Source organism: Pieris napi, chromosome 16, assembly GCF_905475465.1.
Source record: "Pieris napi chromosome 16, ilPieNapi1.2, whole genome shotgun sequence".
Taxonomy (NCBI): domain Eukaryota; kingdom Metazoa; phylum Arthropoda; class Insecta; order Lepidoptera; family Pieridae; genus Pieris; species Pieris napi.
Genome location: NC_062249.1, coordinates 7,985,358 through 8,010,910, shown reverse-complemented (window position 1 = coordinate 8,010,910; position 25,553 = coordinate 7,985,358). Strand labels below are relative to the sequence as shown.

The 25,553-nt window shown below is 33.1% G+C and overlaps 1 protein-coding gene across 3 annotated transcripts in view; it reads left to right on the top strand.

Annotated features, from left to right (window-relative positions):
• The first annotated feature begins 8,683 nt into the window (after positions 1 to 8,683).
• The window catches only part of LOC125057207 (probable nuclear hormone receptor HR3), an 85,807-nt gene continuing 68,937 nt past the window's right edge, over positions 8,684 to 25,553 (top strand). The window contains exon 1 of one of the 3 annotated variants that reach the window (XM_047660742.1): positions 8,684 to 8,905. In XM_047660742.1, coding sequence (XP_047516698.1) covers positions 8,887 to 8,905 — 19 coding nt within the window. In that variant the 5' untranslated portion in view covers positions 8,684 to 8,886. Of the gene's footprint in view, positions 8,906 to 21,676; positions 22,182 to 25,553 lie in introns of those variants that run through there. The other 2 variants (XM_047660730.1, XM_047660743.1) reach the window with 2 other exon arrangements.

The following is a 25,553-nucleotide window of genomic DNA, read 5'->3' as shown; positions in this document are numbered from 1 at the left end:
GCGGGCGCCCAAAGGGCCTACCGTTTTATTATTTAAAAAAAAATATTAAACCCAAAGAAAGTATTCTTCTTGTGCAACAGTAGTAACATTATATTTTATTAATATGTCAAATGGAAGAGCTGCCCACGTCACAGGGAATCCCAGTGTGGGGGCTAGTGCACTTACTCTATTAACTATACATCCTTTTTTATGTGAAATAAAGCTTTTTCTCTCTTTCTTTTTCAACAGATAAAATACGCGTGAGAATGTGATTTTTTAAATATTTGTTAATTACCTGTGTAAAGAGTGATTTTATGCATTCGTCCAAATACGTTTTTGACAACTTTGTCTCTGTTAATAATTAGCTGTACCTTCACACGGTTGGATTTTTATTATTAAACTAACGGACCCCACATACGTTGTCCTGCATGATATTTCAAGCGATTAGGATATTAAACAAAGTATGAAAGTACCGACTGCAGCGCCATCTGCCGGGCTGATTTGTGAATCTAAACACATACAAAAAAATCGATCCAGCCGTTGAAGAGGAGTTCAGTGACATACACACGTACAGTAGAATTATATATATATGTAAGCTATCCTATCTTTTAAGTTAGATCAAACTGCACACGGTATGCAAATTTGATTGAAATCGGTTAAGTAGTTTAGGAGTCCATAGCGGACTATATAGCTTTTCTGTACTTGGGTAGTAGTTTTCGACGTTATGCTTAACATAAACAAATATTTTCTACTTTATAAATAAGCATATAATTAGAAACCAAACTTCTAAACTATTATACAAATACTAATTTACTAAAATATTAACACGTGCGAGGCAAGTATATATTGTACGTATTCACAACAAATTTTGCTCAACTAAAACAAAATGGCAGTAAGAAATAACGGAGCCACCCGACCGTGAATGGACTTTGCATGAATATGATTTAAAAATATAGCATTGTTCTTTAATATAATAAACTAAAGAACTAAAAATTTATTTTGTTTTTTTCATTCAAGGAGTATTTAATCTTTAATATAGCCCTGTCGAGTTTATGGCATGACGTTAACAGCATCTAGCGATATACGAGACACAGGACAAAAAAACAATCCAAGGTGCAATTTTTTATTAATATTTTAATTGTTTCGCATTATATTATAATTTTTTGGTGCCGAATTTTTAGCAATTGAATTGAATTCATAGTCTATTTTTATATAAAATGTCCTAAAGGAATAACTCTTAGTTATAAACTGAAACTTAAAGTAATTAACATATTTATTTACGGATAATAATGTAAAGTAAAATTCAAATGGATTAATCAGATTTTTTGGTGGATGGTTTATCTGTGGTCATTGTAAGTTACAGAGTACGGGATAAGTTCTCAAGGCTCTTTGAACCTGTAGAAGTTACAAGGATAAAGCACTGACATGAAATTCTCTGCCACTCCTTAAGCTTCAACCATTTTTGAAGTAAAACATCCAATGCGACTTCCAACAAGGTTGCGTTAAACTTTTAACGCTCCTGGGGAGGGGGAATAGAAAGAGACAGAGCTAGAGTGAATGCTTCCTATTTTCATTTCAACATTACGAAGTTTCACTTCTTCCGTGCGGAGGGACTCGACGCATTTTTATTTATTATTACAAGATTCCAACTAACATGAGCTCAAGGACATCTAAAATAAAAATCAAACCCACACCCTTAGTCTTGGCCTCTGTATCCGTTAGCCGTCTGTGCCTGACAGGACGAAAACATTTAGGCTTAATGGTTTCCTCACGATGTGTTCATTCACCGTACCAGCGAGTGTTTGGTTAGACATACATAACCTTAGGAATCAGGGTCGCACGCTCCAGCCATTAGGCCACGTTGCTCAACAAACTGCCAGTTCTTCTCTTCCGTTCTACGCCCTTGATTTGAGAACTGGCAGTAAATGTAAAATTAGAAGCATTAATATGTATTTCTTTAATGACGAATCACAAGTGTACATTGTGTTACCAACGCGAATAAATGATTTTTGAAAAAAAAAAACCAATTATTCGATACAAGAACCAATTCGACTTAGGGTCCTTCAAGAAAAGAGCGTATTAAAAGGCGGGCAACGCGCTCGCGAGTCCTCTGGCTTTGAGTGTCATGGGCGGTATCACTTGACATCAGGTGAGGCTCCTGCCCATTTGCCCTGTTCAATAAAACATTAATAACATAAATTTATCAGAACAACCAGTCCATGATGATTGATGAATATATGGACTTGTTTGACAAGCCATATCGTTGGCGACGCGATTGAGAATAGCCCTATGTATATTTTGTCTATTACTACGTTAAAGTAATAAAGGAATTATCAAAAAGGTCAGGTTAGTCTTTAAATGCGGAAACTAAACTGTCATTTGTAACCGATTAAATTATTTTTTGAACTCAATTGCAAGAAAACACTTTCAGATTAGTCAATCACTTTCGGTGTTTTCAAATTTATTATTAATATACTAGTTATAGCTAAATAGACGACCTTTCTTTAATCGAACTTTCATTTATTCATTTGAAGTCGATTTTTTATAAACACATTTTTCGAATCAAGACCCTTTCGCCTTGAAACGTTTTCGTCAATATAATATACAATTTATTTTACATAACAGCGGGCAATCGAAGCTCACCTGTAGTGATGCGGCCGCCCATGGACACTCTCTAAGCCAGAGAGCTCGCGAGTGCGTTGCCGATCTTTTATGAATTGATACGCTCTTTTCTTGGAGCCTTATGGCAATGTTGTTAACATCGCCGGCACTTTAAAAATAAACTAAATTTGGGAAAAAACCCGACGCGTATTGCAGAAGGCAACATAGGTAGTAACTACAGTCTTCTTAACCTTGATTCAATTTTCTATGCTGCTTATTTATGTAGAAATGAAATGAAATAGCTTGAAATGAAATAGTTTATTCTTGCAAGTAGGACTATATAAATCACTTTTACAATGTCTTCCTAAGCTAGATGAAGTCGACATTTCCTAACTGACAACCCCGAGAAGAAATGTCGAAACAAACTCGGGGGTTTTAGTCTCTTTTATAGTCCAGATAATACAATAATAAATTAATAAATTGGTGTAAACAATTGCAGAGTATTTACTGAACTTTGGAAGAAAGAACCAGATCGATCTGAGCAAGCCTGTGCCAGCAGACGGCAAGCATGCCCCGAATAGCTCATGCAGCTCAACCATTTTTGAGGGAGCTGCACAACCCGGTACACAACAATACCGCCAGTGGCACCATACAAATATGTGGGGCAACAACTCACTCAGAGCGCCAGCCCAAAAATAACTATAGACTAAAATGTATCAAATAAAGAAAATGAGCCAGAGGAGATGCGATATTACCCCGAAGAAATTACTTTATAAGACAAGGTAGGATGTGCCGGCCCCCGCACAGATCTAGCTAGTTTAAAAATAGTGTACGTCAAGTAAAACAGTAATCAATAAGTCGCGAGGATGGCTGGATGGGCGGCAGTCGGTTGAGGTGATACATCGCTCCATAAATATTGATTTTATATACAAGCCCACAGGGCTACCGATATATTGTTATTCGGATAAGATATAAGGGTTCATTTGTTTTATAACAATAGGGAACACACACATTTATAAGGAGACAGGAGTGCTAAAAATTCTCGTAAATTTAGGTACACATGCATTTGATCCGTGTTTATGATACGTATTATACCAGTTATATTATTTTACTAATAGTCGAATTCTAAAATAATAAATAATTCCAATGATTCCTGTTTTAATATTTTTTGTTTGTAAACAATAAGTTATGAACATTTTAAAATACCGACCCTATTACATAAAATAATCATTTTGTTCAACCCTAAACCACAGCTTTGCCTGCGGGGATGTCACAGAAGGGGCAGTGAGATGTGAGAACGAGACACCTATTGGGATTTTCTTCGCGAGAGAAAGAGACCGGTCACGGGACATCTCTGAGGCAAACGTGAATCTTTTATTCGATACATTTGATTTTGTAATAAATTATGCCTTTGTTGATTCGATTTGTTTGAAATACAAATAATTCAATGTATGATTAGTGATGTCGTTTTTCGCATGTTTTACCTACGTAAGCGGATTATTAACATCCAAAAAAAAATATACCTAGAACAACAAGGCTGTTAGATTTTGTTGATTTCACAATTTATCTTAATTTTGTGAATTGGGCAGGTTTTCCAAAGCAAATTTTTATTTGTACTTATTGCTAAAGAATATTCACGTAATAATAAAATAAGTATGTATGTATGTATTATTGCAGTGAGATTAAAGTTTCAAGAAGGTATTATATAATTTTTAGCATATTGGGAGGGGCCCCAAATGTTATATGAATAATTAAAGTCACCATAATTTTCCACTATCGTCTAGAATAATGTTTTTTAATGTGTTATTACTAATTATAGTCTAAGCATAATTGGTTTCTCAGCAAATTATCTTTTAACAACTTGAATTACGATGTTGTAGTAAGTATAATAAAAATACTTAAATGATAATTGGGTACGTATTGTTTAACTTTTAAAATAGCTATATTATGTATGTTCCTTGAGTATGCAATATATATACATCCCCCATTATAGTTGAATGTTGATTATATTTCACGTGTTTCACTTTAATGATATTCACAATCATCATAAATAAACCACTAGATTGCAACATGTAAGTCAAGTAAAACATAAGTATTCGTTAAATTAATTACTATTAACATGTGAAAAGTTGTTTCAATGAAGTCATTGTTTTGACCAAATTAGTAAACTTGAACAATGTACAACTTACCTGGTAATTAATCTATCGGAAGAATCAAACAACTCGCAACACTAGAAAATCTTGAAAATTGAGTACGTAACCATAGTAATTACTCTAGAATAAAGTTGAGTCGTTTTACATCAAGTCAATTCACAATCGGCAATCGGCTTTATCTTGATTTAATAAATGTAATCTATGTTTATGTTAGAAGTTTCAACTTTTCTGTATTCAGTTTAGCAATTCTACTTTTGACTATTGACATTTTATTGTAAGCTGTCGTATGTCAAAATAATAACCTTATTCTTAATTATTGATACTGCTAGCGCCATCTAGGTTAAACTTTTAGAATAAACTTACTAAGACAATTTAAAATTTTTATAGTTGAGAGAGTTTAAGGAAGTTTCACTATTTTCCCAGTAGATGTCACCTATATTTATAGAGTTAAAATCTAAGAATGTTATGCAATCGAATGTAGATTGATGCTTTCATTATATAATATGAGGAATATTTTTCCTTTAGTTGTCATAAATGTAGCTTTACGTTCCCAGATGAATATTATTTCTCCATGTTTTATTCCTATACTAGATGGCGTCGTTATCAATAAATTATTAAAACTGTATCCCAACATTGTAACAATAAGTAAGACTTTAGAACTTAGAAGTTATATAATTGCGTTATATTGAATCAATTACATATAAATCTATGTAAAATTGTAGTCTTATTTTAAATCTACTCGACAAAAGATGGCGACACTAAAAGTTAGACGAATTCTAGTGCCAAAAAGGGCTACTATACAAAACCTTTATAAGGTTTTTAAATTTTAAAAGTATTTTAAGTTTCATGAAGATTTTAGTACATACAATTTTGTCTCAAAACAATACTGAAATATCAATTTTATCAAATTATTTATATCAAAAGAGAATGGCATCTTACTGCATACATTTATGGTGGATGAAAAATTATGAATAGGTACCATCATTTAAACAGTTCTTTTAAGTCCAATATATTAAATTTTAAGTTAAGGTACGCCATATAAATAATGTTTTGTTTTGGTTTGCTATTATTGGCGGCGTTGTCGCTAATAACCGATCTCTTCCAGCAAAGGCAGGGTCCTATGTGTTCATTAAATTAATGGAATAAATGAAATTTTGATTTCCAAAATTGTGAAAAAGGGCAAGAAGGGCAGAATTCAATAGCTACTAAATTAAAATAAATGTTATGTATTTTCGTCATTGCTCTTTTGTCCACGTATCTGGTATTTAATTTATCTGGATGACAGGATTTTGAACTCAAAATCATTCCGTAGTTCTTATTTCTGGTCTAGAGATAAAACATTTTTTTTTAAATTACGAAAATTTAAAAGAGAAACACGTTAAAATGTGTTTGACGTCATATTTCAACAACTCATAAGCTTACTTAATAAATGCTATTAATTAATTTTGTATTTTATTTTTACTAGTTTTAGCTTTAAACAAAATTACAAATGCTATTGAAAATACTTGACTATAATCTATTAAAATGGTTATCTTGCACTTCTATAAGAGAATCGTTAAAAGGTAGTATGTACTCATTAGGTGAATCTGAAGGTATTGATATGTTGGTGAAGCAACAAGATGACGTCACAGCCTCCGCCTCAGTGGGTCGGTCAAGTTGCGCGGTACCGTTGGGATCAACGACCGCGCGTGTTTTGTTTACGCGGGAACTTGTGCAGACTTTTTTAAGATGTTGTCTATGGTCTTTAGTTTTTCAAATTGGCTTAGCTTTAGTTGATTGATTTTCTTACATTCAGATGTGGTCAAAGTCAAATCATTTATTTCAATTAGACCACCTAAATTAGGCACCTTTGAACGTCAAATAAAATATAAAGAAGATTCTAGTTGCCCCTTCCAAAAGGTAGTTTCGTGTGGAGAAGAATGGGCAAGAAACTCCACACTTACTCTTTTAAAATAGGTTTACAATATTTTGTTTCGGTACATTAGTTAAGGTACACTACTATACTAAAAAGATAGTATACATGTTCCTCACATATTTATGTGGCGTTTTATTGTCAAGGAATTATCTATAATTATACTCTAGTAGTCCATTGAAATGTTACATTTGTTGACCATTTGTTAGACGCAATTTTATTTATAGGGGGGGGTCAATACCAGCTTAAACCCAAGTTTGTGGGGTTGGCACCCTTGTCCCCGGCCGCCATCTTGGAAAAAGGGGTGAAAACACATTTTTGGCTATATTTCCTAAACTATCCATAGTACAAAAAATTTGAAACGTCATATTTCGTAGCAAATCGCTTTGCCTACAATTATGCCTATGTGACTTTTTATCATAAAGCCAAAATTCAAAAGTTATAAGTAAAAAGTGAAAAAAAAATCCTTTTTTGCTTAATAACTTTTTTTCTTTTGATTTTATCAAAAAATTATGTCAGAACAAGTTAATACAGCGCTCCAAAGTTGACCGGGTTCGTCAATTCTCATGACGATCCGGTCAAAGCAACATTTTTACTTTACATTTATGTTTCTCGTTTATTTTAAACAAAATTTCGAATTTTTTGTTTGATTGCAACAATTTTACTTATTTATTTGTGTCAACCCCACAAACTTGGGTTTAAGCTTGTATTGACCCCCCTACATATTCTATACATAAAATTGCGTCCTCTAACAAATGTTGAGTTTGGCCTTCAAGCTGTAACATTTCAATTGACTATAGGTCTAGAGTGACAAGAAGCTTAATGAAATTTGAATTTTAGACATTTATATTAAGACGTATTTATTTTAATTTATATTAACATATGGTAACGGTAGAATATTTTTTTATGACAGCATTAATTTCATGAAAAATTATATTAGCAATTTCTAAAATCTATTTTATTTCGGAATTATAATATTTTGGTATTCAGTAACAAATTCTATACATGTCTGATAGTAATTCTAACTTATTAGGCTGATATTTTTACATTTATAAAATATAAATTATAGTAAGTATTTTTATAACCGAGTTGAAAGTTTCATTATCAAATCTCAGTGAATCTCATCAAATATATATAATTACTTCGTTGTTGTAATAATAAATATAATTACATAATCATCTCTAATATTATTTCTCTATATAGTAACATTTAATCTAGAAGTGATATTAACCAACAATCAAGCATTTTCAAAGCTGTCTATGACATTGTATCGTATCTCCGAGAAGTCTGAGTTACGCTGGGAGTCTTTCTGAGTTTTTGGGACGAGCGTTTAATAAGCTCACGAAACTTGGGGTATAGACACCTGTTGCAAGATTGCGGGATAAAGAAAAACACATCGAACATCTTCATGGAAATTCGGTTTGATTATTTCTACAGCTAGTAACTACAAATCCGCAGTTTCAGGTAGCTGGTGAGATCCACTAAAAATGATAACTATAGCGCTTTGAAGCCCTCGGAACCTTTTTGTAAATAACTATACTCGACGCCGTCCTTTCTGTACCACGAAAACGTTGTCAGGCCTTTGCGGATACCAAAAACCGGTTGTAGGACAAACATTTTCAGTCTATATATTGCTTAAGGAACAAATACGCAGGCAGACGCTATTTTTTTTAAACGGTCAGTAAGTACCTAATTGACATTTGGTGCCTTCCAATTCGAAGTTTTGATTTTCCTAAGTCCGAACCCAGAACCTCCGCGTATTATGCTCTAATACTGCATGCAAGAAGTGAATACTGATTACATTGCTAAAAGGCACAAATATTAATGTAATACTAAGTACTATCGAGTAGGTAAGTTAAACAAAAAGCTACGACACTTCAATGTTGTATCAGTCGCATTGATTGAACTCCAATCAATTCTAGATTCAGAAGATCTACAGAAGAACCGGCCTCACCGTTACTGTGCAATCACGAAAAAAATTACAGTTACGCCGTTCGCTGGCCGCGCGCTTGAACGAAAAAAGCACTAGCAAGCATCGTTGCACGTCACTAGGACGTGTGCCGCATTACGGTTTGACATTGACAGCTGTGTGGCGCGAAAATCAGCGCCATTTTTAAAAAGTGCTAGTGCTGTGCTGACTTATCTATGGCTCAATTTAGACATGGCTGAGATTGGATAATACTATCAGTGTTGTGACTGGATTTTTGGTTCTTCAACGAGAATAAAGGATTAATCGTGAAAATGCCGAGCACAATTAGAGGTAAGTCATTGCTTAAACTTGTCTTATATAATTCATAAATTGCAAATAATTTAATAATCGCAACTTTTTCCGAATAATAAAATTGAATAATATCTTATTGAGACGAGGTCAATGTACTTTTATGTTTACGGAAACGAAGAAATTGTCACTGCTTAGTTGAAATTTGAAATTTATGTTCCAATAGGAAATTGAAATTCAAAATTCGGTCACTTTCTTTCGCCTTTTACGTTCGAGCGGGTAATTTTCGAACTGAAATATGATAACACATGCGCATAACTTGCACAAACTTCTATTAGCATGTCTAAAAGTTGAAAGATTACCCTTTATTTTGAATAATAAATTTAATGAATAAATAATATATTTTAATTATCCGTGTCCCATTACAGTATAATTTTTTTTTAATTAATACGCACTTTAAATTTTTCTAATAATTCCAATTATTGAAGCATTTTTTATATTATTAGGTAATTTATTAATATAAATCAATATACATCATAAACAATATAGTGTATCTACTTAATATATCGAAGATTTGTTATAAGTTATGCCATTAAGTTTATTTGTATTTCTGTAATGCTTTGGTTACGACATGTATAATTTATGAGACAAAATACCTAAACATACCGATATATATGTATATGTATTTACTCATTTATCACTAATAATTAAGTTTCATCTGAAAATTTAATTTAAGGACTAAAATATTAGTCAAAAGCTCTACTCTCTCTCTCACCCTTTACATATCCCAAAGAATTTAAATTTTAAAGTTTCTCACACATGTAGTTGCTAAATTTGTAGTTTAATTAAAAGCTTATACCTAACGGCGCTAAGGTCAATGACACGCAATTAAAAAAACTTCTGAGAATCAACGGTTTTCAAGCGAGCTGTAATTTTGCGATAAATTTCATGCATTTCCTCATAAATTATGTAATTTGTCATAGAGTTTCTCGATTTATGGTCATCAACGGTTAAGTGATGGCATTAGCTTAATTTAAAATTGTATTACATGTAGTTTTTACTGAAACTTGTATACACAATTAAATCATGATTGTAAAAATTTAACTTTCAGATCTATATAATAATTAATAATCAATATTCACAAAATAATGGCACCCAAGGGCAGGTTTCAGGTCTACTTGAAAATTATGATATCATATAATAAATACTCTGGTCTCCGATGAAAACCAATGTTGAAAAGCTTTGATATATAATGAAATTTGATGGCTCACCTAATACTAAGTGTTGCGCCGCCTATATACACTCACATTGCCAGAGAAATACTCCTTTCCGGATTTTCCTCTTATTTGATTAGCTCTTTTTAGTCATTAATATAAAACCTCTTTCGTTGTAATTAGATTTCTTTTTAGGAATTATAAGATTTTAATTCTGTTTCTCAAACATTTGTAAATATTTCTTGGTTTTTAAAATTCGCGGGCGGCTCGATACAAAAGCATATTTTATGTTACAAACAAATAATGTCTAGATTGTGAATAATTTTCTACTTGTACTCTTATTATGAACTATGGTTTAAAAAAAATCGAAGTTTAAAAATAATTTAAAATTAGTTTTAAAGCTAACGCAAATTGTTTAGGCGAATTAATTGATTAATTTAAATTAATTCGTATCTATAAAATTATTTTCTTTAAAGATAAAAAGTGGTAAATATGTATGTCAATCAGTTTGTTTATGTCCAGGATACAGATGATAACAGTACATGCATGTTATCTATGAAAAAGCGATAGTTTAGCGCCCTGTACCGTTCAAGCAATCCCTTTCTTCGTGACGTAGCATTGCGGTACTTACTAGTGATGTGTTGATGTCGATTTCATTCTCAGTCTTAAGGCATATTAAAAAAAAACACCAGCTCTCTCTGTTCTTTATATTACGAATTTATATTGTTTTCTATAAAAAAAAAAATTCTATAATATAATAACACAACATTAATATATCCAAAAATACCTAAATAATAATTAAATAATTTTTTTAGAGGTAAAACATTTTATATTGAGTTGTAGTAAAATAAAGTTAAGTTTATATGACAAAGGCTGGCAACATATTCGCGAGCCTTCTGGCAGCAGCGTGAGTGTCAATTGTCCATGTATCATGTCTGAATTCAGTCAGAAAAAATAATTAACCCCTTTTTCATCACATTCTATTAAAGTACTCAAATTCTAACATAATGTGAACGCCAAAGTTATATTGACTTCACTTTCATTACCTGTCTGTTGATATCTGTAGCGTAATAAATATATCATAATATCGATATGCATGGCACATCACTAGCTCGTGACGTAGCTAACGGTGCACAGTTAGCTTCACCCACATACAGTAAGGCCCGTTACATGGTCGCAATCCGTGAGACAACTCGTAAAAAGTTATATGACAGGTGTACATACATTGTTTGTATGGGAGTTTGACCTTTTGGTTCTGATCTCATACAAGCTTTTAGTATTAATATTTCATCTAAATTGTAGACTATGAATGACAGTATTTACACTTAATTTTATGTCTACAATTTCCAATCCATAAACAATCTGTGTCTATGGTGTTAAAAATAAAAAGTAATTGCTTTGATACTTATTAGATCGTATTCAAAGACAATTCCTATTTTGAAGAACCATCTGTCATTTATCAGGCGAACACAGACAGAATTGTTAACCCTAGAAAGAAAAACATTTTATTCTCCCAAATAAACGAGGGGAAAGGTCACTGGCCAGATACAGATTATAATAAAGTCTAGACGTAAAGTGCATTTACCATATAAATCAGCTAAAGATTACTATTCTTTATTTTAAATATGACTGGAAACTCTAAAATAATATAAACGTGTGTATGAAATTCTTGGCTAGTTCTTTTCACTCAAAGGTTCAGTGGCCCTATACGAAAAATATTAATTCAATTATAAGCGATCTTGCTTCAAAGTAACACTAGGGTGAGAACAAAGTCTTCTTTTACAAGACTTTCCCTTTTTTTACTGTAGTATATACAAATAAGGATAAAAATGATTCGTGTGTACTTAGCTTAATATAGCTTGCACTACTTTCATAATTTCGCAAAATTATTCAATAAAAAATTTCTTGCAACATCAATTCATATAAGCATCGACGCCATTTATTTTTAAAAAGTCCGCCGAAAAAGTTCATTGCCCCCAACCGGTTCAAAGGCAAGATTGTTGAAACCATAGATAAATAAGACGTTATACACAAATTGCCGTTATTATATAATGGCTCGTTTAATTTACTTTTGAAACGTGGGAAATAAAAAATTCACAGTTTTATATACAGCAACACTTTTTAAAAAGCAAATATCTATGCTTAGTAAAAATTAAGAATCTTATAAGTAGCTTAGAAGAAAAGTTTTGGAAAAACAACGAATTACTTTAAAAATGTCGACAATAATTATTATATTAAATTATTAGGTCGGAATTTATAAAACATTTAAGGCAGTAAATCTTCTATTTAATAGTAATCTTACAGCTAATATATATCCATATTATAAAAGACAACACACACACACAAAGCCAAAACAGATTACATTGATAAACAAAATATTTAAAACAAAACTTCTTTAATAGACAAAAAGAAAAAGAAAATTGGAATGAAACCTTAAACAAACGACAGTTAAAACTTAATATTATTAAGAAAAATCTAAATTGTTACAGCTAAATAAACAACAATTCGCTTCAATACATCTCTTAGATATTCTACATCCCTCAAGGACCTGCAAATACACCATTCAACAAGAAATATCATCGTTTAGTAAAATGCATTCATATTTACATTCCTTCCCAATACATTTTGATTTTCATTCACAACAGCGGCGACCTATATTCGCCCGACTTAAACCTACTTTTAATGTGACCTCATTGACCTTGAGTCACATTTGCGCTGAATTCCACATCAACCTAGGTCTGGCGACAGTGGCCTAGGTCCTAGCGGTGTATAAGTGAAACAGTATCGTGACACACGAATGCGTAGTATTAAAATAAATAGTTATTTATTTTTTTGTTCTTATATCTTATTTATTGATATGTTTTTAGTGCTTTATAGGTAAAAAAATATTATTAAGACTCCGTACTTACGTTACTTTTAGTAATATTACTATAGACTACGTTTTGTGACAAAATATTTATTTTTTTATTCGTAATAATATGTTGTCATTCTAATATTCTCTTATATTAAGTATAATTTGTCTTTCTGTATATGTCTTCTTGCGTTGGGTAACGTTTTTCCGAACCGTGATTAACACGCTAGCTAATTATACCTATGTACCTATATAGAAAAATTAACTTAAAAATTTCCTCCGTGTTTTGGTCTTTGTTTAAATTTATCGATTCTAAACTTATGTAGGGAACAGTTATTTAGTAAAAAGGTTTCCTCACTGAGTGAAAATACAGATTCTAGAATAACTAAGACACAAAGCCTTTGTTACTATAAGATTTTAAGACTATTCAATTTTTATTATAGGGGCTAATTTTAAAATAACAAAACTGGCAAATATTTTTGTTCGATTTTAGATAGTTGTGAAAATAAATCATATAACGAACTTACCATAGACAATTTTCGAAATTCTTAAATGTACCGTAAACGCATGAACGTGTTGTATTGCGCAACGGAACGCAGTTTAAGAGTTCATTGAACGCAAATTTCGGCGATCTCCCGTTACCGACACGTGACTCGAGTTGGTTTTACTTTTAAATTTGCAATTTAGTACCGCTATCGGATAATAGATGGTGCGGTCACGTTTTACTAGATGCGTGTCTGGATTTTTTAGCGTTTATCGATTTAATTCAAGTAACGTTTTTGCATTTTAATAATTGATTCGGTCAACGGAACGGTGATTTAATAGTCTGTTAGACTTTTGCAGCTACGAACGATTACTTTATATATATTTTTATTTTCCACAATATTCGATCCATGTATTCATTATCCTTTTATAAATACTTGATATGGAAGTAAAGACTCGATATTTTAAACTTAAAGCTGACGGAAGCTGTTGAAAATGAAATTCAAGACTGCGTTCCTCTGAAAGTCAGCTAACATATTCGTATAAAAACGCCCTACAAAGCTACATCAAACGACCTTGTGTAACGCCGCATAGCGTAGTCTATATACATATAATGTCTGTCTGCCTCACATGTACTAAGTGAAAAGAAAAGCTCTGGCCTAGTCTTGGTCTATAGGTGGCATTGAAACTGTTTTTTACTGAGGATGTTTTGAAGAATTCGTTTGAAAGATATTGTTGAATAAATATAATTACAATAACACTGTCAAGGGCCAAAGAAGTATACAACTAAAGTCGAGTTCGCAAATGAAAGTTTTCTTTTGGATACTTCAATACACTGGGATTAAATTAATATATTTTATACACAGAATGCTGGTCATACCAACTTAAAGCAACAAATTAAACGTATATTATTATATTGTATATGTATAAGAGATAATATTTAAATATTCTTCGATTGATAATGTATATAATTTATAAACGCTTTAATTATTAAAACTTCCAATAACCCCGATATGTTTGAAAATGTTTTGTCAGTTTTATTCGTTTGGAAAATGGCATGAGAGTGAAAAAGATAATCAGGTATTTAGTGCATTTATTAATAATATTTTATATTTTTAAGTTTCGCCCGCTTGTATTCAACATACAAAAGATATTATTTTCAATAAAAGTGGTCTATGGTAAGTTCATTATATATTTTTTTCATAGTGATCTAAAATCATAAAAAATAATTGCAAGTATTTTGTTATTCTTAAATTGCTAATAGAGACCCAATACCTTAGAATAACTCAGATCGTATGTGTTTTCTCTAGGATCTGTATTTTCATTTAGTAAGGAAAATCTTTTGATAAACAATTTCCTGTACATAGGCTTAGAATCAGTAAATTTAAACAAAGACCAAAACGCGAAGGAATTCTTTAGGATATTTTTTCATTTTCGATAGAGCGCTTAAAGCTTCAGAAGAGAAATTGCTTAGCAAGCAAGAAGAGATATACTCGTACAAAGAGACAAATAAATTATTTGTTAGTGGCTGTAGTAGTTAGTTTTTTGTATTTTTTATTATGTAATTATTCTGTTTTTCCTAATTAATATTTGTTTCGTCTGTAAATTTTATTCACTTATTATGCACTCTTGTCAATTTAGTGTCACCTGTTAGGACAGGATTGTTGTTTTATGAATAAATAATATAATATAAAGAGAATATTAGAATAACAACTTATTAATAATTAAACTAAAGTAATATAAATTTAAAATGAATTTATTCAATGGCGTTCGTGCTTTGGTAGTGTAATTCTGCTTAAACAAATCCAGTCACTATAGTGACTTCGTATACGAAGTAATTCAAAAAGCTCTCATTATTCATATATATCTATTACGTATATCCTATAGAATCATAGTTCGTCGCATACGGGCGCATAGCAACACGATTTCATTATACCTCTTTGTCTCTTTCACCCCTGCGTCACGGTACAGCCTTCCGATTCTATATAATTTGATCCCCACTCACCTAGGGTTGCCACATGCTTTTAATTGCATTAAATAGCTATAAGATTAACATCTGTGGTATTGCAGCAAGACTGGTAGTCGTGACCATACAATTTGATAAAGACTGTTTAAAGCTATTCACTATGGACAACAAACTAGGTATACGTTGTGTGTGTTAGGTATGTATAATATGTATGTGTGTTATGCACAAGTAGAAAACGTGAGCATACAACGCGCTTAAATAATATACATATATACACAGCGCGATTAATAAATACACAGAAACTGGTCTCCAAGGTCCATAATCCAATTCATATTTAAAGTCACGATCTCCTCTTGAGCGCTGTCAAAAATGTCAAATAATGGTGGTCTTGAAACTAGATTTAAGTTTGGTTGACATTTATTAATTAATTTGTTTGTTAAGTTCGTTGTAAGTATACAGAAATACAGTACAAAGAGGGCAACTGGCGGCCTTATTGCTTTTGAGCGATCTCTTCCAGGCAACCACTGTAAAAAAAACAGATAAGGTGAGCAGTAGAAGTGGAATAAAGCTAAGACATTAAAACATATGTCAACAGTGAAAGGGACAATAAAAAAAGGACACATGAATCACGTTTCACTTCACTTCTTATACTGCAAGTAAATCTTTATTTTTCCATAGTATTTTATATAGATATACTTAAGTATAGTTGTAACAACCCTAACTATATTTGTAGCTGAAATTCGAGCCCCAAAAAGGGCGATTTGTAAACCCCTCATGTTAAAACGAATAATTGTCAGTTAAATATGGTTTTGATTGTGCAATAAATACAACTAAATATCGTCACTATAACATATATTTTATACAAAAAAACTTTGGCAGGTTATAGACTAACTAATTAAACATTATTATTATTTGTATCTTGCAATTCGCGTCTACCAGAGATCCCAAGCTGTAGAGGGCTTACGTACCCAACTAACTAATAACTATAGTATAAAGACAAAAGATTGGATTGTTTGTTGGTATTGAATAGGCTCCAAAACTGACTGATTTGAAAATTCTTTCACCATTAGAACCCTGCATTATCATGAGCTATAGAATAATTTTAAAAACATTAGGTTTCTCTATGAAATTACGAAGACATGGTGTGAAAAAGACCATTAAAAAAATCTATTTCGCGTACGCTACGGAAAATATTGTTATTGGAACAAACTGATCCTACTTCAGTTTTATAGAACACAGCTACTAAAAAGTCCGCAATACCATATGTGTCTAACAAAAAATATTCCTTTTGCTTTTATCGAATTTATCGAAGAAAGCTTTAGGCTATAGAATATCGTGTTACGACCAATTAATGTGGGATCCGCAGAGCACAGATACTATTAAAAAAACGGAGGTCCAGATACATTTGTATACCTTTTTACACAGAATAAAATGTTTTTCCTCAATAGGCTGATAATTTCATATGTATAATGCTTTATACATAATAAATTATTTAACACATATCACAATTTTTCAGTAGTACTATTATACCCTTAAGGCACTCATTTGTTTTCGTAACTGGTTTTAATTTTTGATGAACTATTGTTTTATTATTAATTCCAACGCCTGCTGGATTTTGTAATAGTGACGCTTCAACCCTTGGTCTCGGATTTATATCTCCTTGATCATTTATATCTTGCTGAACAATTTTCTCCTGATATACGCTGTCCATACATGCAAACATTGTGAAAAAAACCAGTAGCGCTACAGTATAAGTTTGGGCATCTGATTTCTGTATCTGTTCCGTGATCACTAATAGGTGATCAGTCTTCTGTGCCTGACACGTCGTCGACTTTTTGGGTCTAAGGCATGCCGGTTTCCTGACGATATTTTTCTTCACCGTACGAGCGAGTATTAAATGCGCACATAGGAAGTCCATTGGTGCACGGCCGGTTAATCTATGACCTTAGTGATGAGAAACGCACGCTGAACGCTGAACCAACACTGCTCGTTGTGTGGAAGATATATTCTCCTTCACAATACTTTGATCGCGCACTTTAAAATTTATAGGATTACAGCCAAGATATTAGAACGTTCATAGCTTCTTTGCGCGCTCCCAATGATTTTATATCAGTAGTAAATACGAAATATCTTAATGATATATGGTAAAGCCCATTTAATCTTTAAAACTAAACGAAACACGCGACTAATTCTCTAATACCCACATTTATAGGAAAACCGCAAAGTGCGGCGACAAATTAAGTCTATTAATTTTGGAATCCTTAAAGGTTGATACGATACATCGCCTCCACTTTTACTAAGTTTAAAGTATACCTTGCCGCGTACAAATTATTTGAAGAGGTATATTAACTGTGAGGGTGTGCAATTATTTAATTAATAAAAATAAAAATAAACCAGTGGCGCTACAACCTCTTTAGGTCTTGGTCTCAGATTGCTGAATCTGTTTCATGATCATTTTGAAATGCCAACCTTAATCTAAAATAATTTAAAAAAACAAAAGGTTGCCCACTGAAGTATTTCCGAACCAATTCGACTTAGGGTCCTTCAAGAAAAGAGCGTACCAATTTTTAAAAGGCCGGCAACGCACTTGCGAGCCTTCTGGCAGTGCGAGTGTCCATGGGCGGAAGAATCACTTAACATCAGATGAGCCTCCTGCCCGGCTGCCTCCTGTAACATAAAAAAATATTTATTTATACTTTATTTACTTTATTACCTTATACAAAAACATACATAATAAAAATAAAAAAGCAGGTTACATTAGTTATAAGGCAACGGGCGGCCGTATCGCCAACAAGCGATTTCTTCCAGTAAAGTACAAGAAGTGCATACAGAATTAACAAAAAAACTCAAAATAATACGTAACTATAACTAAAATAAAATAAAGTAAAATCTAAGACTGCCGCGGTAAAGCTAGTATTAGTTTTTCTTTGATGTTAATTCAAGTTTTTTCTTTGGTATTATTTCAATCTACCACTCTACCGGACTCAGACTAAAACGCTTATATAGTCTGTTTCACTCTAACGCGTACCGGCTGCACCGGCCGCGCTCACGCTACGTCACCGATCTCGTCATCGAAATGGGAATGCGCAGTATGCGTTCTGTCCCACTCTAACGCGTATTTGCCGCACCTATATTACGTCATCGTGTGTAAGGTTTTTTCGTTACGGAATTTCTTGATTCGGTCGCCGCGCTCAAAGCCCGCGATAAAATATATGCAATAGCTTAAAAATAATAATAATTAATAAAAACATGTACAAACAAAAGACGTAATTGCCAACAAAATACCTTCTGAATGGCCTAAGGAGTTCCTCCATCTCCTTAGGAGCCTTAGCCTAAAGATTGAAGAATGTCCAACTACACAACCGGATTCCGTCATCCCCTTACAAACAACGCTGATGTAGAAGCACGCTGGAGTTCCAGCCCTTCATTGTTGACATCACCAGGTGCCTCGCGATGAATCGTCGTTTCTTGAAGGCAAGAAGTTCCACTCCTTGCCCCCTTCCAGTTTCTCTAAATTAATATAGGTTCATTTAAACTCACACACACGAACATACCCTCTCCCGCTATCACACACACACACACACACACACACATACACACACACTCATACACACGCACCCTCACCCAAACAACTTTATTTCTACTAACTAGTTGACTGTTTTGTTTTTCTTTGCTTATTTAAAACGTTAAATTTGTTTGCCTACCCATATATTTATGTACTTTTTGTTACCACTCAATATGACTTTACTGTGGAATGGAAGCCTGGTTATCCATATCACAGGTTCTTACCTAGTTTGGAAACCAGTCTCCCAATACCTTCTCAACTATAATCTTATTGTTTGTTGCAAATGTTATATGGGAGAAAATAAATTATTATTATTATTTAAATAGGCATCTCTTGGCGTCCAATAGGCCATATTAACACCAGGGGGTGGTGTCTGTGTAAAAAAGGACAAAATCATTTGATTTATTGTCAGTGCGAGTTAGTCTTAAGTGCTAAATAGTGGTAAGTTTTGTACTACATAGTTATGAACCTAACAACTTTATAATACCAATCAAGCGCAATATTAAATAACTCAACTTTACTATGTAGTATTTTAAACATATACTTTGCAGAAACAATGGAATTGAGTAAAAATGAAATATTATAGATGATAAAAAAATCTACTTCTTTAGATAAAATCATTAAAGTAAAGCCTACAGTGGTTCTGTATAACTTTAGTTTTCCAACATATTAAGTGAATATATAATACATAAGAACAGAGTGTTTTCCCCTTAATAGAGACTGAAAGTGTTATTGGACACTTTCTCTTTAAATATTTATCATTAAAATAGGTTATTTATAATAAATTTAACATATTTTCTGTTGTCGTTCATTAGTGGTTAACTATATGAATAGAGTTATTTTGAGTTTGAGTTTAGACTAAGTCTAAAGTTACTAAAGTAATGTTCAATGATGTCTTAGCGAAGAGATTTTCAAATTTCAAAACAGTTTTAATAAACAGTTAACGGTTATTGAATTAGGTAATGAATGACTTGTTGAATTAAGCCGGCAACGCACTTGCGAGCTTTCGGACAATGTGTGTTCATGGGAGGCGGTTTTACCGAACATCGGGTGAGCGTTCTGCCTATTTGCCCATTTATATAAAAGAAACATGTATTTTTACTCTCGCCTAATTAATGCGATCATTGTTTAAGTGAGATTTAGAGTTAGATTTTTTTAAACGAAAAATTTCATCAAAATCGGTTCATTCGTTTAGTAAGAGTTTATTAAGATAAAGATAGTTAAAGGGTCTAGTATTTTTTTAAATTGTGTGTTGCTAATAAGCCTTAGCCGTAACTCTGGGTGCCTTGACTTCTCTATATAAAATTTCATCAAAGAATTTTTAACTGTTTAAGCATATTTAAAAAAAAGTATTAGTGATAATATAACATATTAGTATGTCAAACTCAGGTAGGACACAATGTTTACAACTGGTCTTCCTTGTTTGGATTTTAGGGAGTTAGATCATAGTTACGCAATGAAAGAGACGGAGGGTCAGCTTATAAAGTCTAATTTTTTATTAATTTATTAGTACAAACCTACTATCAAAATTTAATCAATTTATTGCCGTAAATACCATAGTATATATATCTGTTATGTTTACATATGTTAGGCATGTTTTACGCCACCAATATTTGATTAAATTGCGAAATACACGGGGAAACGGCTATGGACGACGGAGTATCAGAAAATATTTTTTAGATATTTTCAGGCAATTTTATTTTAAACTCTATATTTGTAAGTATATAAGACATTTAGTCAAAACTTAATTTCACAACCGTATACAAGTGACAGAAAAACAAAAGAATAACAATAAATAATTTATTAAACCATATTTTCAAAGTAGATCAAGGCCAGTTTTTTTGCGCTCAGTACTTAGATAATACTAGGACCCTACATAAATTTGATTATATGCTTTTTCGTCATTGCCGAACGATCGAAGCCGTTTGAAAGAGATGCACTAATTGAGTGAGAGAGAGAGGGAAGAGGTGGCGTCGCGCATGCGTAGGCACGTGTCCACGAAATGCTACGGTTGTAGGTGAGGCCGGCTTGTAGAGATATATCTGAAGATATGTGCTACGAGTTGTTAGTTGCGGCGTACTTATAACTGAATAGAGGAAGTGAGTTCGAGTTTTGATTATGTGTTCTTTGCCAATAATAAATATACATGATACATATGATATGAAACTGTGCCTTTTTGTGATAAGATTAATAGTTCTACAAAAGCTATTATGAAATCCCAACAAATTATAATGAGCACTTCCTCAACAACATTGCATATTTAACATTTCTACTTAAATTCTAAATATTCATAAGCACAATAGATATGATCATTTTACAATTTTGAGGTTATGCGCATCAGTAAAAGTTTTAAATAAGCCGTGCGCACAACACCTGCAAAATATCGCGAGATCAATACACGGAAGTGTTGTACGTGTGTAGAAGGCTGCGCGTCGTAGCGCTACGGCTCGTAGGCCTCACAGTGGCTAAGAGCGAGCGGCCGCCGCGTCCGCGGTCTCGATCCCAAATATAGGACACTGTGTCAATGTGTCCCTAGAACAAAACAAACGCGCTCACAGCGCTAATGTGACACTTAGTGCCTCAAGAAACAAACACTGCCAATATCAAGCCACGCACAAAATTATCAAAAATAAGGCTATTGACCCCTGACCTAGTTACGTTGCAACTGCGCGCACTGCAGCCGCCAAGGACGTGATAACTGTGTTCATTAGTTTATCTGTGTAATTTAGTATCTAAAAGACTGAATGCGATGGCGGGGAATAACTTAGAGGGGCAACTGACGCATGTGATACAGCACCATGTCACCCAGCCGAGCGCCGACGCTCAGGTCAGCGTTCACCAGGTCCAGACGCCTTCGGGCAGCGGGAAGCGGCATCAGATCATTATTGACATCAAACAGGACATTGATATGGACGAGATGTCCACACGCTCGTTGGCCGAGAGCGTCATGGAGACGCTGGGGGCGCGCTCGGCGGCGGTTTACATCGACAATTCCCACGTACAAGGAGAGACTGATATGGAGTCCTTGACGACGGTGAACGTGATCGTGGCGAACGATTTGAGTCAGACGTTGAGTCCTAAGCGTGATGCAGAGGAGGAGAGTCAGCCACCGGAGAGTTCGGGAGTTTTGCCCGGGAATAGGATAGCCGTGGACAGGATAGTAGAGATGACGGCTACATCTAACGAGAATGCGTCAACCAGCATGTCTATAACCACGGCCTCCACAACTACTACGTCAGGTAAATCGCATCGATCCATTATTTTTAGATTAATGGCGACAAGAAGTGTTGGTTATGTGCGTCAAACATAAATTTGATAAACATATTTAACAAGCAGACTAACGCTAACGCTAGAAATACTTTTAGTTCCTGTATATAAGAATAGAAAGCATCATATTGTCTATTATTTATGTGGAATGAAACACAATTTCATTTTTTATCAATAATAACATAGATTTACTTTATTAAAGTAACAAAATGGAAGATGTTATTTCTGTCTCTTCTACTTGTACTTCTAGTTAGTATGGATAAAATGTTCAATGAAGAATGAAGCTCAAAATTATTATAAAACGAATATCTCCTAATGTTTTGTGTAATACCTTCGTTGTTATCTAGATAAAAAATAAAATAAATAAATCAGAGCTCAACAACCTTTTTAGGGTTGGGCCTCAGATTTCAATAGTGTGTTTCTGAGTTTTTTGACTCTGTTTCATGGTCATTTGTCAATCTAAAGAAAGAAAGGAAAAACTTAATTTTACCCAATATACAGGATATTTAGATAAAAGGCCCTCACACTAGGATTCCTTGTATTGTGTACAGCAAGTCTCTTCCTTTTAACATCTAAAAGGCAAGTAGGTGCTCAGCCACCTCTGGCTGATATAAACCGTCAACTTTTTGCGTCTAAGGCAAACCGGTTTTCTCACGATGTTTTCCTGCACGAGCGAATGTTAAATGCGTATAGAGAGAAAGTCCATTGGTGAATGGGGATCGAACCTACGAACTCAGGAAAGAGAGTCGCACGCTGATGCCACTACGCTAACACTCCTCTCTTAGTTGTCTAGATAAGGATTACCGATAGGATTAAATATTAGCGACCTGACAACGTCACTTAAGCCCATATCTTTAAGGCAGACATTTTTCTAGATGCGGTCACCAACCCTTTCACGCTAAAGTATTAATTTGTACAATTAGATTGTTAAATGTTTATTATATTTGTTTGTTTTATAAAGATATTAGGTCTTATTTAAAAAAATAAAGATAAACTTTTCTATAGATGCAACTAATATTTCATTATCTGTATATGTAAAATTCTCGTGTCACAATGTTCGTTCCCATACTCCTTCGAAACGGTTCGACCGATTCTTATGAATTTTTTTATGTATATTCAGTAAGTCTCGGAATCGGCTACTATCTTTCAGACCATTAAGTGTTAAGGGGTGTCCCCCAAAATAATTTTTAGACAATTTTTTTGTTTTAATTTTTTTATTCAAAAAAAAAATTACATACAGCCCTTAATTTTCACTCCTTTACTATTTTTTATTATAGCAGATAGTTATTTTTATTGAACTAAAACAATGTTTCTTAGAAATGTACGTTTGTCGGGTCAGCTAGTTTTCTTATAATAAATGACTGCGCGTAAAAATCCGCCAAAAATAAAAACCAATACAAATCCAGCACGCCTCACTGTTACGAGTATAATAACTCACAAATATCTATTACTAATTTAACTGACTAACCTTGATATGAAAACCTATGAGAATAATTTAAGTTAATGAACTCAATAAATGTTTAGTAGAGATAACGTTTTTCAATATTACACAATTATACATTTTTGAAGTGAAACTTCTTTATCGGCGTTGGAAAAAAATGTACGTCACGTGACGTCGTCACATTTTCCCGTTACGCGCCATCTTTTTCTTGTCCTGCGATTTCGGATCCAGTTTATTGATTAGTTGCAAGATTTGTTGTTTGTGAAGTTTGCCTACCTCTGAAAACTAACTTCAGGCTTACCGCAACCTACTGTTATTTATATTCACGTTATATTTAATTAATATTGCAGTATTATGTTTAGTTATAAACAGAAATTATGCTTTTAAATCATTATTATTTATGTCAAAAACCGTGTAGTGCGTTCATAAAATGTATAACATTTGTATTAAAAACAAAAATATATAATAACGATAACAATGATAGTAATAATTATATTACAATAAATGAAATTCTTTAATAATCTTAGTAGTAATAAAGTAGAATGAAATAATTGTATTATTTGTATTCTATTCATTTAAACTTAATCTAAGTTAACTTTATTCAACCAATTTCTGTAAAGTTGCATGTAGTAGATCATTTTTCGTAAAATAAGGTCATAAAGAAATTTCACTTCTTACGTGTGTACACCTAGTACACACACACATTTTTATTTTTATTATATACATATATAACTGGGGGCAAACGGGCAGGAGGCTCATCTGATCATAAGCGATACCGCCTATAGCCACTCACATTGCCACAAGTACAGTGGTACAGTGTACAGTGTACAGTGCGTTGCCGGCCTTTTAAAAATTGGTACGCTCTTTTTTCTTTTCTCTCCCCGGCTATAAACCAATGGACTTTCTGTCTATGTGCGCATTTGACATTACTTCGAACGTTATAGGAAATATCGTGAGGAAACCGGCTTGCCTTAGACCCAAACAATCGACGACGTGTGTCAGGCACAGGAGGCTGATCACCTACTTGCCTATTAATTGACAAATAATCATGCAACAGATACAGAAATCAGAAGCCCAGACCTAAAAAGGTTCTAGCGGCACTGATTTACTTTACGCTCGTTTCTTAAAGGACCCTAAGTCTAATTAAGTTAGATTAAAATTCACATTACGCATGATTTTTTTATTAATTGCCCGTTTTTAAATCTAAAAAAAACAGTCATAATAGCGACTTGTAGAGTTACCTCTATTGCTGGCAATAGATATATATGCTTTTTATGGATATATTAAATCGCTACAATCTTTGATGTAAGTAAATATAAGGGTAACAAATATTTAAAATGAATTTCATACGAGGTTTCAGGTAGTTCATTATAGGTCTCACGGGATAAGTCAGTAAAAATAGCTAACCTAGTTTAGCCTGGAATAATGAATCGATACTTTTGTTTAAGTTGTACAGTAGTTGCGTAACGCGTATAGCCTTAAGGTTGAGAGGGTTTGATTACCGGTAAAACATGAAACAGGTCGCGCAGTAACCGATCACCAACTTGCATATTAAACGAATAAACACAGAAATGTATCTGGTCCAAAATCTTTAGATATGTTTTTTTTTAATTATTAAGAGAACATTTGTTATATATGTCACCGTAAAATTGTAAAACCGTTAGATTGTAATCTATCTCGCGAGATTGTAAACTGTCGAAAGATTGTGAACCTCAACGAACTGCTTACAAATTAAAGTATTATTATTCGGTAGTTATATGAAATTGTTGGGAAGTAAAATTAATCTGTAATTGACCAAAGAAGTTTGAATGATAACTAAGTTAGTGTAGTACAATCTACCGAATACCGATAACCGATAACCGATAGATTACAATCTAACGGTTTTTACAATTTTACGTTAACA